At 39.0% G+C, this 18,080-nt stretch overlaps 1 protein-coding gene across 6 annotated transcripts in view; it reads right to left on the bottom strand.

The window, feature by feature from the left end:
• The window catches only part of ATN1 (atrophin 1), a 71,241-nt gene that overhangs the window by 13,120 nt on the left and 40,041 nt on the right, over positions 1–18,080 (bottom strand). For 2 of the 6 annotated variants that reach the window (XM_087716446.1, XM_087716451.1), the window contains exons 1-2: positions 14,815–15,100; positions 3,049–3,254 (exon numbers count right to left, since the gene is read on the bottom strand). In XM_087716446.1, coding sequence (XP_087572572.1) covers positions 3,049–3,126 — 78 coding nt within the window. In that variant the 5' untranslated portion in view covers positions 3,127–3,254; positions 14,815–15,100. Of the gene's footprint in view, positions 1–3,048; positions 3,255–11,528; positions 11,594–14,814; positions 15,102–18,080 lie in introns of those variants that run through there. The other 4 variants (XM_087716450.1, XM_087716448.1, XM_087716447.1 and 1 more) reach the window with 3 other exon arrangements.

The raw sequence follows: 18,080 nt of genomic DNA, 5'->3' as shown, positions 1-18,080 counted from the left end.
ATTGCATGCATAGCCTTAGGGAAGCTTATAGACTGCTACTGGGGGCTGGGGTGCAAAATGGCCAGGTTTTTGCTTATTTCTGTCCTCCCCAGCCCCCAGGAGTTCTCTGAAAGCCTCCAAAGGGTATGCACAGCAATTTTGGTGAATGGGCGGGCTTTGGGAGGCAAAAAATGCTGTATTCGATGTATAAGGCACACCCAGATTTTCAGCCTCTTTTTTGAGGGAAAAAGGTGCATCTTATACTCTTCAAAATACGATATTTGTCTAAAGCCGTGATTACAAACCTATGGCACGTGTGCCAAAGGTGGCACATGGAGCCATTCATCAGTGCATGCGAGGCTTTGCCATCAGCGCATGCGTGCTGGCCAGCTGACTTCGCCGTTCTTTTGAGGTTGTTTTTCACCCTCTGGAGGCTTCAGGGAAGCCTCCTGAAGGTCCCTGAAGTCTCCGGAGGTCGAAAATCGGCCCTACACACAAACCGGAAGTCACCATTCTCGAACTTCTGGTTTCCCCATAGGTCTGGGGGTTTTTTTTGCCCTCCAGAGGCTTCATGGAAGCTCCTGAGGCCTCTGGAGGGTGTCCAGGGGGAGGAGGCTGTTTTCACCCTCTCCAGGCTCCTAGAAAGCCTCTGGAGTCTGGGGCAGGCAATAAAACTGCAGCAAAAGCGGGGGTGGGGGTGTCACTGATCGCTGGGGAGCGCGCGCGCATAGCATTATGGGTGTGGCACGCCAGTGGATGACCCCCCTGTGCTCCCCCCGCTTTTGGCACAGCAGCCAAAAAGGTTTTGCCATCATTGGTCTAAAGTATTGCTTGCCTGATGAGACAAGTGAAAGACTTTAGATTAAGCATTTTTAATAGCAAAATACTGTACATTTCATGTACTATAGATTTGAAGGAAAAATATCTGAGTGGAATTTTGTAGCTCCGGGGTGTATAAAAAATGCAAACTGTCTTACAAACAGCCACTTCTTCTCTTTACATTCTTTCCACTCCATTCAGTGTAGGAGAACAATTTTGTGTTATACATATTTTTCCCTCTGTCTTAATGAAATACAACAAGTGATCTACTAGATTATGCATGGGTGATTACCATCCATGTGCAGTTATTTTCTGGTTATGCTGTCTTTGTAAAACTGCAAATCCAGTATCATGTTAGGTACTTAGTACCGCAACTGGTAGGTTTGGAAGTTTAAGTTGTATAGGTTACTTTAAAGTAACGAAAATAACAAATTAACTTAGATTGTTAATTTTAATCAATTTAAACTATTAATTGCTATTAAAGGTCTGGTTTTAATCCTGTGTGGTTCATGAAACTTGCTCATGGCAAAAAAACTTTCCTATTCCTGCTCTTCTATCTTGCAGAATCTAACAATACCTATCTATGAATGTTCTAGGTCACAAGTGTCAAACTCGCCACGTCACATTGCTGTCACATGACGTTTCACGACATTTTCCCCCTTCATGGAGCTGGGGTGGGCGTGGCCTATGTGTGGCGCATCTAGCCTGTGGGCCGCCAGTTTGACGCTCCTGTTCTAAGTGTACCATAAGGCAGTGTTTTTCAACCACTGTGCCGCGGCACACTAGTGTGCCGTGACATAGTGTAAGGTGTGCCGTGGGAAAAACACCCGCCTATAGTCAATATAGGCACAGAGTTAATTTTTTTTAACATTTTCTAATGGTGGTGTGCCTCGTGATTTTTTTCATGAAAAAAGTGTGCCTTTGCACAAAAAAGGTTGAAAAACACTGCCATAAGGGAGGTCCTCAAACTTGGCCAAACCATGAATTCCAGAAATTTTGCCAGTGTTAAGAGACCAAATGGCAAAATCTTCAAAAATATTTGAGAATGATTAAAGCATCCATTCATTAATTGGAAGAACCCAGTGTTTGTTAATAGAAGAGACATGGTAGAAATTTAAGGACATATTACTTTCATTTTGAAGGTAATTTTGGTTCAGGTTTACTAATACAAGATGAAAGGAATAAGATTTTTTTTAAAAAAAATATTTCCCTCTAAGAGTGATTCATAATGCTTTTTATGGAATGGCTAAGTAACATTACTTTATACTGAACTTTGTGGAGTGTGTCTTTCGTTATATTAAATTTGCAATTATTGTAGAACTTCAAAGATGAATTATTACTTACTCAAAATTCTGTAACTACAGTATAAATAAAATAGTTTTATTTTCTTACTACTTTTCTATTGCTATTCTTAAGATGACAGAGACAGGACACTTTAATGTTTATTTCCATCTGAATCTCATAATTCATTTAACAACTGTGTTACTAACTTAATAACTACAGTAGTTTACTTAACTATGGCAAGAAAGGTCATAACATGGGCAAAATTCACTTAACAAATATCTCACTTAGCAACAGAAATTGTGAGCTCATTTGTGGTCATTAAGTTGAGGACTACCTGTACTCATGAATGAAATGTTCACACTTCAATAGCTCCCCAAGTATTTAAATTTAGGAATCACAAGACATTCCTAGAGATTGCCAACACTTCTATACAGGTAGTCCTCAGCTTACGACTACAATTGAGCCCAAAATTGATGCTGCTATGTGAAAAATTTGTTAAGTGAAAAGTTCTTCTATGACTTTTCTTGCCACATTTGTTAAATGAATCACTGCAGTTGTTAAATTAGTAACATGGTTGTTAAGTGAATCGGGTTCCCCCACTGGCTTTGCTTGTCAGAAGTTTGCAAAAAGGATTACATGACCCCCAAGACACACGGCAACTATCATAAATATGAGTCAGTTGCCTAGCATCCGATTGTAAATCATGTGACTATGGGGATGCTGTAGTGGTCATAAGTGTGAAAAATGGTCATAGGTCCTCTTTAGTGCTGTTGTAACTTCAAATGGTCACTAAGCGAACTGTTGTAAGTCGAGGACTATCAGTATAATGCTACCGTTGTTGTCTAAACGTATCCTCCCTCAGTTTTGACAGCAGCAACTACCTGATCTAACAACAGGTTTTTAAAAAAAATAAAATTAAGCTCTTTTTATTATTATATACTCTTATTTTTATTCCATCCTACTTACAGAATCTTTATTCTGTCGAGTCTTCATTCTTTTGGGTGTAGGGTCCCCATTCTCCTTCGTCCGGGTGGATGAAAACATTAACTTTTGTACCTTTCCCCGCTCCGCTATTCCTTGAGGGACTGAGGTAAGAGCCTCAAAGAATTACACTCCTCAGGAAAAAACAGTCAGCAAGAAACTTTATCCAGGTATGCAATGGCTGGCAATTTCTAAAACAGAAAATTTGGAGAAAATGATAAGAAGTTAGAAAATGTTATATGAATTAAGAATTAAAGGTTTTCCTCAGACTTTTCAATAAAACTATTTAAAAACTTAAAAGTGCATATTAGATAGCTTTTCTCTGCGAAATCACTAATTTACATATATCTACAGTAATGGAGGAAAGCCAGAATATTATTTATTTTGAATTCATTTTCTCCAGAACTGATAACATTATTAATGGCTTAAAATACCAAGAGAGGCTGACACTTTAATTATGATTGTTTCTGCATGTTTATTTTGCAGCTTTTACTATAATAGCTATTTGTGGTCTAATTATATTGTCTTGTTCAATATTCTGAATATAGAATTTCAATACAAAGTAGTTTTAACATTTGTTTAATCCATGTTATATACAACCTTGGAAATTCCTAAATAACCTTGACTCCATCAACAGACACCATGTTAATGCTGTGACAGAGAAAATAGAACATGGAACGTAAGAATCATAGGGTTGGAAGGGATCTTGGGAGTCTTTCAGTCCAAGCCCTTGCTCAAGCAGATCCTATATCAATCCAGACAAACAGCTTTCCAATCTCTTCTTGAAAACCTCCAGTAATGAAGGATCTACAACTCCAAAGGCAAGCTATTCCATTGATGAATTGTTCTCATTATCAGAAATTTCTCCTTAGTTCTAGGTTGGAACTCTAGGTTGGGACTCTCTTTAGTGATCTTCCACCCGTTACTCCTGCCGTTAGGTGCCTTGGGGATTAGATTGACCCCCTCTTCTTCGCGACAGTCCCTCAACTATGGAAGACTGCTATCATATCACCCCTTGTCCTTCTCTCTGCTAGACTAGACCAGGGGTCAGCAACCTGCGGCTCTGGAGCCTCATGTGGCTCTTTCGTCCCTCTGCTGCGGCTCTCTGTTGATGGTTGGTGCCACAGTTTTGAGAGGAGCTTCCGGTTGGTGGGGAGGAGCACAGCGCACCAGAAGGAGACTCTATGGCAAGGGATGGGTTTTCCAGTTGGCTCCACAATTGATAGGGCTTTCAGTTAGGACAGGTAGAGGAAAAAGGACACTGCGCTAGGAGGAGATTCTATGTTGAGGGAACCAGACTTCCAGGTGGCAGCGGGAAAAGGATACCGTGCTAGGAGGAGATTCTATGGTGGGGGAACTGGACTTCCAGTTGGCTCCAGAATTGAACTGGGGGCTTCCCCAGTTAGGACCTTTCTGGCTCTTTGAGTGTTTAAGGTTGCTGACCCCTGGATTAGACATACCTAGCTCCCTTAACCATTTGTCATATGGTTTAGCCTGGGACCCATTAGCTTTGTTGCTCTTCTCTGCACTCTTTTTAAGGTCTCAACATCTCTTTCATATCATCTAGACCAGAACTGGATACAAGTTTGACCTCACTAGTGAAATATAAATATTAATCTGGTACAACTTTATGGACATTCAAATTGTCTACATGTGTCTCAAAAAAGGGAGGGAGGGAAGGGAGGAAGGGAGGAAGGAAGGAGGGAAGGAAGGAAGGAAGGAAGGAAGGAAAGAAAGACAGAAAGACAGATAGACAGACAGACAGACAGACAGACAGACAGACAGATAGATAGATTTGGGCTTTCTTTCCCAGTGCCAATGTAGTTTGTGCTGGGGATTTCATGTGACTTTGAAAATATCAAATTTAGCCATGTAGCTATGAGATCATACACAAGAGAAAGAAGATTTACAGTACCCAAGAGGAAACTCTATTCTCTTTGAGGATGCATAATTTAGATATTTCACTAAAATTGACTTTTCCTATGTGGTACAACAGCTTAAAATCTGCATGGACACATAAAACTCTAACTAACTAGATTTTGTTGAGGTTGAAGACTAAAGGATGAAGACCAAGGATTCTACTTTTGGTTTTTAAAGGAGGTTTGAATGAAGACAGAGGTAATAAAACTGTCAAGGCTGGCATTTCTAAGCACAAAAAGACTCAGAAATTAGGATTTTTGTGCAAGACAATGATAATATTCATATAGAGATTATTTATTTATTTATTTATTTATTTATTTATTTATTTATTTATTATTAAAATTTATATGCTGCCCAATCCCGAAGGACTCCAGGTGGCTTACAAAAACAAAGAAGAGGAAGAAAAAAAATAAGAAAAGGACAGATTTAAAATCACAACACATGCATTTGTTCTAATCAGGGCTGGACCTTATCCATGAGGTCAACAGCCCCAGGCCTGCCGGAATAGCCAGGTTTTAACAGCTTTCCTGAAGGCCATGAGAGTGGGTAAGGTCCGGATCTCTGGGGGTAGCTCATTCCAAAGGGTCGGAGCAGCCACAGAGAAGGCTCTCCTCCGGGGGCCCGCAGGCCGACATTGTCTGGCTGAGGGCATCCGAAGGAGGCCCAATATGTGGGATCTTACCGGATTATTTTCCAACAAGTCTTGAATATAACTTAAGTTCAATTATGTATTGTAACCCATATTTTTTGGACTATAAGATGCATCGGAGCATAAGATGCACCAAGATTTTGAAGAGGTAAATTTAAAAAAAAGTTTTTGCACTCTGCAGGCTTCCCAAACCCTCTGCATGCCTCATTTTTTGTGAAGAAGGGGGCATGCAGAGAGTTTGAGATGCCTGCAAAGTGCTCCTGGGGGTTGCTCCGCCCAAAAACGGGCAAAAAACAGGCTCATTTTTTGCAAAAAAACAGGGCATACATAGGCTTTGGGAGGCTTGTAGAATGCTCCTGGCAGTTGGGGGGGGGCAAAAAACAGCCCGTTTGTCACTCTTTTTTGCCCTCCCTAGCCCCCAGGAGCATTTTGCAGGCCTCTCAAAGCCTATGCATGTCCATTTTTGTGAAGGGGGGGGGGTTTTCAGGAGGCCATAGATGCTGTATTCAGTGTATAAGATGCACCCATATTTTTACCCTCTTTTTTGGGAGGGGAAAAGGTGCGTCTTATAGTCTGAAAAATACGGTATTTGTAAAAGAGTAATAGTGTCAACAAAGGATAGTTAAGATGGAGAAAATATGGAATGGGAAATTCTGAAAACAAATGCCAATATTATAGAAAAATCATAATTCTGCTGAACTCTGTAGATGCAGAGCAAAATTCTAGTAACATTAACCCCCATGGAGGCAATAATTTTATTAGGCCAATGGAAATTTCACACAAAGTGGCAAGCTTTCAACTGGCAATATCTTTTTACTGGCACAATGTTAAAAGTCCAAACAACAGTCATATCAGATGAAAAATCTGTAGTTTAAAACAATGTATTATATTCAATATTTCTTTGAGCAATTCAATAATCTTACTTCGATATTACTCTATATCATGAAATACAGATTAAAATACAAAACTTATGGGCCTAATTACCGACTCTGGTATTCTCGTGTGAATTTTGGAACAGACATTTCTATCTCCCTCTTTTTAAAAAAAATTTCTGATAACACAATTAAGGAAAAGGACACTCATCAGTAGAATCCTGAAAATTGATTATTTTTTGGGAAGAAGTCATTCTAAAAGTGAAATATTGCTCATTTATGTATGAAAGTTTTATTATTGCTCCTCAATATTTACAAACTAAGAAATCTGCTAATAATCCAATAGACAAGAGTATTATACAATAAGAAATTCTCCTGTACAAGGCTCACTGCAATCAAATGACCACAATAGTTCTTCTTTTAATATGGCTTGCACCAAAAAAATTCCAACTGAATTAAACACACAAGCATGTTCTAATATCTACTGCCTGAAAAAAAATCCTAGGAGATTTAAAATAGAAGGATAACACAAATTTATTCCATTAAAAATTAATCTGTGATGCTATCCTATGTCCACTCTTTAATTTACTATTTCTAGCCTGTCTGTCTTCTCACACGGCCCTTTGAAGGAAACACCACCAAACTCAATTACATTTAAGTAACATGCATAGGTCTATGCATTAAGAATGATTCACCTGCACCAGGCAAAACATTAAGAGATGAAAACAGGTACAGATTGTACACGATAGCATGCTAACTGTACCACTCAGCGAAAAAATGTGGACAGCTAAGCATTCATGCTCCTTCCCCCCAAAAAATTTTCACACTAAAATATGCACCCTCAAAAATTCAACACAAGATTAGAACAAAACAAGAAAGATGGTATAAGGTTCCATTTTTGATGTTAATTTTATTTTGTATAACACAAAATACACTTTCATTCTAACATGTTCTATTTGTTTAAGCTTTCCAGTTTAATTCTCTTGTTAATTTTTTTCATATGGAGTATTATACTACTGTGTAATATTGTAGGCAACTGCATATAGGACCTTTGTTTCTACACAGTATCTCAGTAATGATGATGCACACTAGAATACATGCAAATACTGGGCTGGTATGCTCTCCTGGCTTTGAAATGCTTCTGCATGTTATGCAACACCATTTCAGTGGAAACGTGGTTGTCGTGGCAGAAAAAAATAAGCATTAATATATGACAGTGTTCTAACTTTAGCAGCCATGATGTAGAATATCCCCAAAACAAGATTTATCTATGCTACAAATTCATTTGGAAGGTTATTTATGAGAAGGAATGGATATGATAATAGTGATCGATCTTTGAGATAGTACCAATCTGTCAGGATTATGAAGACAATATACAGCAAGAAAAAACTCTGAGCACTCCAAACAAGTACAGTTAGTCCTCAATTTACCACACTTCATTTAGTGACTAGTTACAACAGCACTGAAAAAGTGACTTATGACCGCTTTTCACACTTACGACCATTGCAGCATGCTCCATGGTCATATGATCAAAATTCAGATGCTTGGCAACTGATTCATATTTATGAAGGTTGCAGTGTCTTACAGTCATGTGATCAGCTTTTGCAACTTTCTGACAAGCAAAGTCAATGGGGAAGTCAGATTCACTTAACAACCATGTTACTAACAATTGCAATGGCTCATTAAACAGTGGCAAAAAAATTTGATAAAATGAGCACAACTCACCTAACAAATGTTTCACTTACCAATGTAAGTTTTGAGCTCAATAGTAGTCATAAGTCGAGGACTATGTGTAAGATCTTTGTCAAGTCAAATTCAATTTTCAGGAATGTCCAATGTAGTTTTCCTTGCAACAATTTGAAAATGGGGTTTTTATTTTTATTTTTTACTGCCAAATTAACCTCTGGACTTAAGGTTTCCTGGTGATCTCCTCCTGTTCAAGTACTAGCCATGTCTAATCCTACTTTGAAATTGGCCAAGATAGTTTCAAAAGAATATTAATATTTTATTGTTTTAGCAATAATTTCTATTTGTCAAACTTCTCTTATTCTGTAAGTCCTATTTTAACACTAAATATCAAAACCTCTTCACTATTACTTCCATATACACATCAATGCTTTAGATGCATGAAAACTAACCTGAATTGAATCTTACCTTTTAATAACAAATTCATTATAGTTGTAATTACATGCCTGAAATCCCAAGAATCCCTGACACAAGAGAATATTAGTGTTTCAGGGTTAATCTGCAGATGTTTCATTATCAAACTAGGTAACATTATCAGTGCTAGCATTGAATTATAATGAAATATCTGCAAGAAAAATGGTCCAGGATTTATATGCCTCCACAATTATAGGATACCACTGCAGAAATTCTCTGGTTAAGTCAGGGCAGGCATCATGAGGCATAGAAACCAGAATGTGTGTAAGGAGCAAACACATATCAGATAGCACAGATGGGTTTCATATCACAATTCAGCACAGAATCATTACATTACAGCAGTTGATTAAATATAAGCAATATGGAAATAGTTAATATAGTAGGATTTGAGGGCTTCATTTGAAAACATGTAGTTGCTGCCTTCACATTTTGTGTTAATCTAAGAATGTCATTTTAAATATTCCTACAGGATGTTATAGCAGTGCTATACATACAATCTGAGATCAAAATTGCATGACAATGACAGAATTGAGTTTATAAATGTGGACTACCATATTTTCTTGAAAGCAAGGGTGGTATAATTGCAAAACTGGGGTCCAATAGTAAAAAAAATTTTTTTTTTTTTTGCTGTAAAGAGTTGTGGGGAAACTAAACTGCACATCTCAATTCGTTCTAGTATGGAGACAAACTGACTCTTATTTGGGGGTGGGTGCAGTGGTGGGTTGCAGGCGGTACGCCCCAGTACGGGCGTACCGAAGCCTGCCTGGAACACTGGGTACCGTTCTGGTACGGTGCTCCGGAGGGCCCACCCGAGCTACTTATTGGTTTTTAAAGCTGTCGGCGCTTCCACGCACGTGCATGGCGCATACAGCGTGTATGCACATGCACTGCCCGTGTGCATGTGATAATCCGGAACCCACCACTGGGTGGATGGCCTAAGGACATGCTAGGCTTAGCAAAAACATTTGAGACAATGAAGGTACCAGATAATCAAGATCAAAATGGCAGCCTTTGTGATCCAACAAATCACTTTGCCATATTTTGGACTCTAGTTCCCATACTTGCAGACAAGCAATAGAAAAAGCCACATTCAGTTTAGTGGTTCCCAAGCTGTATAGCCCTCAGTAAACTGAAAGCCAAGGGCTCTGGAGAAGAACTGGTTATTAAAATTATTCTCCGGGTAAGGTATTTGGTGTTTGATAAAGGGAGAACCCATGCAGTCCATCATGAAATACAATTTCTGGATTCTTATATTTTCTTCAAAACATTTTCAAGGGTCTGCAGGATTGGCCACACATCACAAGTTTGAATATGTGTGAAGATAATTTCCAGAAGATTATTTTAGAAATGGGAAATTCAAATAGGAAGTTCATTCATCTTAAACTCAATGTAAATTATTTAGTTCTATGTACCTTTTCCACATTATATCAACCTCCTCCTATATTTAGTTCAGTTCCAATTTCCTCTATCTCCTTTTTTGCTTAAAATTTGTTTACTATATATTTCAAAATCTGAAATAAACTGGAATTCCAATTATTGTCTGTGCCATGAAGTTCATTGGGTGACCTTGAGGAAGTAACAGTTCTCCTTAATCTACATTACATGATCATTTGGAGAATAAAATTACATAATTGGCTTTCAGCTCCGTATGTAATAAGTAAAGTAATGTTACTACATCAGTTTTGTACTTAATTTATACATTGTTTGCAATACTATTTTTAGAATGGCTTTGAGACTGTTAATTTAAATACTACTGGTATGATTTTCATATTGTTTTATGGGATGTCTTAAGAGTTCCAAGGGCTCTTTTAAGATAAAATGTTAAGAAGAAATAAATAATTATGCCACAATAATACCCTTTTTCCTTTCAAGTAGGCATCATGCCATACATAATAAAGATATTTAGAAGAAAAAAATACAAATTTGAGACAAAAGCATTTCTTTAAAAATTGAAAAAAATATAGAAAACACTAAAAACCATTACTAGTATTAAAATCTAAAGGAAAATAAATAAGATGTATTTCTAAGTCAACTGTTGTGGAATTCTTTTCCCAAAACGAAATAAACCTCTGCTATAGTGTAATTGGAATAATTGGGGGGGTGGGGGTAATATGCTAGTGGCCAATATGGTACTGAAAAGTCTCCTGGGGCCTCCATTAAGTTTTGCCTTCTCTGGAATATATTTTTTTTGTGTTCATGTTTTTAAACATGAACCTTGAATGTTAAAAACATTATGACTTGTTGGAAGTCTCAGATGATGATTAGCATTTTTAACAATAAAGTATTTTTTAATTAAGGCACTAACATTTTTAGATATAATGCTACTGCACATTTAAGACTGCATTATAGTAAAAGCATAACTTTTATATGCACAGGGAAACAAAAAAAATGTGTGACTCACTTTACTGCAATATTCACCTTATTGAGGTGGGTTGGAATCAAACACATACATATCTCTGAGGTACGCCTGTATTAAACCAGAGCATTTACTGCCTACCCTGAATAAGGACAATAATATTTCTATTCTGATATTCATAATACAAAGTCTGATTTACCTGCAGTAGTTTATTCTAGGGCCTTAGATAAGTAGGTTCCTTATTCCAGATTATGTCCCACTGTTTAAACCACTATAAAGATAGACTGACTGAGCTGTAATATACATAAAACACAGTTTGACAAAAATGTAGCAGTGCTCTTCCTACTGTGGTCAAGTGTGCTGAGATCCGTCTTACTAATACAAATATCATGGCTGAGCATAAATTTAAAAAACCCTCCCTGTTTATGAACCTGTAGTCCTTTAATTCAGGGTAGAGTCTGGGCGACTGGATGGAGCTGAGCATTTAGTGGTTGCAAAGAAAAAATACCTGCTGCAAACTCTGTGTGGCATCAGGAAGGGCTGAGCATAAATGGCACCTCTAAATCCTTCGACCTATTTGGGGGCAATTAAAAGCAACATTTCAGCAAATGTCACCAGGAGAGAGATAAATTATCCAGCAAAGTAGGACCTAGCTGCAAAAAACTTTTTTTTCAGGGTCCGCTGTCAACTATTTGCTATTCTTCACCTTCACTATTTTTTCAGAACTTGAGTTTTTCTTGGGTGAAGAGGGAGAGTGACCAACAGTCACACAGATAAAATAAAATATTTATAGGAAATTCAGCAAACTTGCCTTTTTTCTAGAGATTAAGGAAAAGAAACTTTTTTCACTTTTCTCCACAAATCAACAACCCTCTAGGAATAAGGTAGGCTGACAGCATACAACTCATTAAAAAGCATCAAGTTAGTTTTCATGGTTATGGATAGGCTTTATCCTGAATCTCTGAGGTACCCGCTCAACAATTTTATGATTATTCAACACTAACTTCTATAAACATTTCAGTTCTTTTATACAAAAAACATTCAAGAAGTATGCTATGGCCGGGTGAAATACACATGCATACTTCCAAAATTGCTAGAAATCAAGCACACTTTTCTTCATTCTTACTACTTAAAGAGCTTCTGGAGCACAAATGAACAATAGAAACTACTCAAAAATCAGAGATATGGGGGGGGGATCTTTATTCATGAAGAACCTGTGATGAAGAAAAAAATCCAATTGATCATCTTATCAAAGCCTTTGTTCTGCAGAGAAATATTCTAGCCCAGTCAACATCTCTGTTCTTGAACAAATCTCAGAAAGGAAACTGTAAGAAGTACTTGATAACCCTAGTTTTCTTACTCTAAATCAGAAAATTCAATATAAAATGTATAGCATAAAATGTATAGCATCATATACAGCAGTGGATAAACTATGTTTGGCATATCACAAATTATTAGACCGTTTCAGATAAAACAGACTGCAATCCATCCAATTGCTATTGCTGCACAATGTTTTGAGATTTTTCTTCCCATTAGTAGCTCTATGATCTCACTACCCAAGAGCACCTCTAGTGGTATCAGAAGGGATCATCTGAGGCAACCAATGAAAAGGAAACCAATCCAACCCTGTGCTGTTTGGAGGAAAATTCCTTAAATAAAAAATTGGAATCAACCAGGATCCATCTAAGTCATTTGCATATACAGAGGAGAAAATCCTTAGTCTCCCTCTCAATAACATCTCTTGCACTATCTCTTGGAAAATCTCTTGCACATATCTCACTGAAAGAGCACAGTAAATTCTTATTTTGGATCTAAAATTTACTTATCTTTACCTTTACTTCACAACATGTCTACAGTTTAGCTTAGTTTCACCCCTTTGGTAGTTGTTCCCAACTGTGAAAAGTCTAGTTTCTCTTACTCCTTTATTCCAGTTTGTTTGCTCTTCTGCAATATAACATCAACACAGTAATAAATCCATATGTTTATATCTCTTGATTCTATGAGGAACCACTGAAATTCCAAGGACCCAGACCACCATTAAGGAATGGTAAAGAGATTCAACTTGGGTTATTAAGTTCAAACTATTATCAAAGAGCACCAAACAATCCATAATTATTATATTTTTATTCACTAATGAGCATCATTTGGATATTCTGTTTAAAACACCAAAAATATTTTGTTAATTCTATTTCTTCCCTTGTTTTACTTTAATTTTTACCCAATCTCTGTTTTTCTCTCTACCATTCTCTAAATTTTGCTGTAACATGTAAGTTTTTTATCAGAAAGGCAGAAGAGCAACAAGAAAATACATAAAGAGAAACAGATCATAAAGCAGATTTGACCACCATACACAATGCATTCTATATAGACATACATACAAATAGAAAAGAGGATGAACTATACTATCATTTTAAAGATGAACATACCAACTGACATTATAATCTAGTAGAAGATATACTCTCCAGATCTCCCCACCTCCACCCCCACTCAGGTTTGTTTAAAGTATTCTTATTTTATCTGGGAAATGAAGGGACTCAAGGAACCAGGGGTGGAGACCCTGACTTCTGAAGCAATGTGGATTCTTCCTTGTGGTTTTGTGGAGGTGACCTTTCCAAAAGTCAGTAGACAATGGGAATCATCACATCAGGATGGAACTTTTTGGTTGTGTAGTTTATTAAAGAAAAGTATAGATTCAGAGCCAGGAAACCTGGAGTTCAAATTTAACCTCAGCCATTCATTCATTTATGAAATGATCTTTACCTTCTACATGTAATAGGCAATTTAAAATTAAACTGGCCTGCTCCTCTAGGCTGCAACTAACATGCTATATAATATGCTAAGTAATCATGTTAAGTATTCAGAGTTGAGAAGACATCAGCTGGGCTTTTGAAAGGCAAATGAAAAGGAAAGAAACAGTAAAAATAGCTTTAGAGAGAAGTGGGTGCACTTTGATCTAGTCAGTCTATCTTCTATGAAACCAGAAACCTTTCTGGAAGAGAGACTGAGAGGCCACCCAATCCTCATTCAAAGGAAACCTCCTTCTTAGAAAACAACACATATGCATTGGGTCTCTTTTATTTCATCCTATACTTCCGATTAAGGAAGGATTTTACAAGTTCCATGAAGCCTGTGAGATTTGTGAGCTATCAGACCTCCCTTTTCTCCTGACATCTATGAGTGTTAGACCAAAATATTTAGAAAAGGTATTCTAAGGGTAGGATTCCTGGTCCTGGAACTACATGGCCTGAAAGAGCACTGAGGGCTTCAGACATCTGACACGTTTATAGCACGGAGCAGGTTCTACAGAGCCAGGAGTTTCTCTTGGCTGTTCTAATAAACAGATGGAAGGTGACTTGTTTTGTGAGGCCCACGATAGGTAGGGATGGACTTCTTCTGCAGGGCTCCCTAGAGTTGGCCACCTCTGTTTTAGGAAGCTGTTCGGGACATATTCTTCTCGGATTTTCCAAGATCTCCCGCGTCTTCCGCAGAGCGCTCTATGTGGACAAGAAGGTCGTATTTCTCCCAGATACAGGGAGAGATGTGTCGCCGTGCGAATGCCTTTATAGAACGATCTGAAGGGGGGGGGGTCAAACCTTCTCACCGGTGCATCGTTTTAATTAAGCCCACTTCATCCAGCTTTCTGACAGCCCCCTTGCCTTCTTCTGGCTCCCTTTCAGCTAATCCTCATACACAGAGATGGAGAACAGATCTCCGTCCCTCCGCCCCCGCCCCCCCATCGAGCAGAGAATGGATACGGAGCAGGCGAGAGAGAAAGCACTAGGAGTTGCACTTACCGGGCTCCAGAAGGGAGGTCGAATGAAGGGAGGAATGAAGAAGTGGAGGAGAGACTCAGCGAACCAGCTGTGGCAACCAGCAACTCCTCCTTCCTTTCCTCCTCCTTCTCCTCTTCCTTCTTCTCCCCGGGACTTCAAAGATCGGGGAGCGGGAAGAGAAAACCGCGCTCCAAGCAGTGTCTGTCAGCGGCGTCCCCCAAGCGCCCCCGGGTTCAGGCGCCGCCGCCCGTGCCTGTGCGCTCGCCCATCGCAGCGCCCTCCCGCCGCCTGCCGCCTTGGCCGCCTCCCATTTCCGAAGAGCTCAGGACGCACAAGCGGCCCCCTCCCCTCTCCTCCCCCTCTCCCCCGCCTCTTTCCTGCCAACAACGCCCCCCCCCCCCGCGCAAGAGCGCATCGATTGCACCGGGCGACGGCGCTGGCCAGAATATCTTCGCTCCTTAAAGGAAAATGGTGGGGAGGCCACAGAAACCCGGACACATTGTACAACGTCTTTCACAAGGCGAAGGGAAGGGGGAGACTTGGTGAACAAGGCGGCCTAAAGGCACGGCAGAACAATGGAGGCGAATGGAAGGCAGGAGAGGCGAAAGGAAAAATGAACTCTCCCCGCCGCCCCAGGCCATCGCCTCCATGGAATTCGCCTCGCGCACGGTGCTGTAGCGGGTGTGTTTTGCAGGCCCAGTTGCAATTCGCACGTATTTACTTGGGAATCGCCTCCCTTCCTGTTAATGTATTTATCACCAAATCTCTCGAGGCTGTGTAAAAATCGGAGCTTCGCGGGCTCTCTCCCCCTAGACCTTCTCTTTCGAATAATAATGGTTGTTTTTGTTATCGCCCCCTCTTCTCCAGTGCATTCGCCGAAATCTGGGAGGCGGGTATTTAAAGAGAATCTACGTAGGCCCTTAAAATGTCTGAGAAGAAGAAAGGAGCTGGCAAGGAAGGAAGGCTAAAAATGGGGGAAGAATATTAATTCGTCTACGGCGAGTTTCAGCCACTCAGAAAATGCTGCGGTCTGGACTGAGGTCCCCGTCTTCCTCGCCAGCCCCTACCCCTTCGCTCTCCCCTTTCTCTTTCCAGCTTTCCTCCAATTTCTTCTCCCCTCCCAATCCCCAGTACAAAGGAATGGGAGATGCCTGGAGCTTTTTTTGGCAAGGCAGGACTCAGGAGCAACAGAATCTGGGAGGAAAAAATTAAAAAAAGGAAGAGACGGATTGGATCCCGTAGGAACTGGATTCATGAGCAAATTCGTGATTTTTAAAAAATGCAGGCAAAGAGAGGAATCAACGAATAACACAGCCTTTGTTGAAATAACTATGGCTGGCACAAGTGTGAAGAGACTGGATACCTTGAACTAATTCAGCCATTAATTTAGAATGCATTTTTGTATCTTTGATCCCAGTAACTATTAAGATTTGATGGTAATAGTTCTTAAGAGTGTGGACAGTTTTACGCTGGCAAGCACTTCTACAGGCACATTTAATTAACTTGCTTTCAGCATTAGCTGACTTCGTTCCATTAAGTGAAAATTAAACTTTCTTTTTCCCCCTGAGTTTTTGGGATTACAATCACTTCCTCTTATTCCATGCAAAAAGTATACTATCTGGAAACAAATGGATGCTTTTATGAAAGGCAGGCCCAACTACCTCCATATTTACCTCTTCTTGAGGCATATATCAGGATACTGTGCATTTCCCAAATCTAGCTGCTTTTTCCCTGTGCAAAGAGATTCATTGGAGCAGAAATGGAATCCTTTATTCTGGGGCAAAATTCTGCTAATCAGAGACATGGATACATCATGAGGAAGGTCAGCAACATAGGAAAGAATGGTCATCTGTAGCAGTAACCCTACTTATGTATCAACAGGATTTTAGTTATTATATTGGATTTATGGTCAATGCCTGTAAGAAAGTTTTGATTTAATAATTCACCATATTCATTAGTGTGGAGTAAGAGAAAAATAATTACATTTACAAAGAACTGGCACTAGTTGGTCCACTGTTCTGATTCTTTAATTCATAAAGTCTGAATTAAGAAATTTGCCCCCATCCTTCAACCATTTCAATCAATTACATGGCACCTCAAGTGCAGGCACAACTCTGAAAACTAAATAATTACAATTAAAACAATAAAGCTCACCCCAATGATAATAAAAATTAAATTAGTAAACATTTACATTAGTAACAACAACATGACCATTTATGAAACGACACCTTGTAAAATATTGTATATGTAACATTACAAGCAATGAGTTCTACACAGTAAATATTAATGATACTTAATCACATTTCACTTGACAGCCATAAAAAAAGAGCTAGCAGGGAAAGAATGATGTTTTTGACAAGGTGAATGATAAAAAGAAGTAGCTTTGAGAAATATTTTCAGGAGGATTTGGCACAACAAACAGTTAATAAACATAACATTTATTTTTCAAAAACATGACCACCTATAAAAGCCAGCATAAGAAGGTAGAGGTTCTCTTAAGTATGGCATAAAGAATGCAAGGGGAAATGTAATTAGTGAAGAAGGGGCATTAAACATGATATAAATGGGAAAAAGCAAATCTTAAGGCTGTCAACTAGATTGAAAAAAATCCTTGTTCTTTTGGTGGGGGCGGGGGAACCTGGGCCTTCATTAGAACTTAGAAGAATAACCATAGTGTTTCCAATTTAAGCTGGAAAGAGTGTCAGTTTCTGGCATTGTTGCTTGCTATTTCTATCATTACTGACTGCACTATAGGTTTTCCATTTTTCTATTGACAAGGAATTTAGCTTGGCTAACAGTGGTGAAATTCAATTTTTTTTTACTACGGGTTCTGTAGGGGAAGGATACTGCAAAATCTCCATTCCCTCCTCACTCTGGGGCCAGCCAAAGGTGGTATTTGCCGGTTCTCCAAACTATTCAAAATTTTCACTACCCATTCTCCAGAACCTGTCAGAACCTGCTGAATTTCACCCCTGCCTTTTGATAATTTTACTACTGTTCTTATTTTCTGGGACTCACAAATGAGTGCTACATATATCACTCAATGATCTTGGGATCAGTATCATGTGGCTGTAGTTCCTATAGCTATTTATGCAGTACACTGCGGATACCTATGTCATCTTTGTCATTTTGCCTTCTATTCCATTCTGGCCCTGGTAACATTAAATGCCATGATGTTGTTGTTATAGATGGGCTAATAATAATAGCATGTTTTCTATTGGCTATCCTCTTACTTCAGGATTCTGCCATGATCAGGTCAGAAGGGGAGTGCCAAAAGCAATGGCATT

Source organism: Thamnophis sirtalis, unplaced genomic scaffold (genome assembly GCF_051295495.1).
Source record: "Thamnophis sirtalis isolate CommonGarterSnake01/CBP01778 unplaced genomic scaffold, rThaSir2_p1.2 scaffold_5, whole genome shotgun sequence".
NCBI classification, from domain to species: Eukaryota; Metazoa; Chordata; class Lepidosauria; order Squamata; family Natricidae; genus Thamnophis; species Thamnophis sirtalis.
Note: the sequence above shows the minus strand (reverse complement) of the source record. Positions and strands in the feature narration are given on the sequence as shown.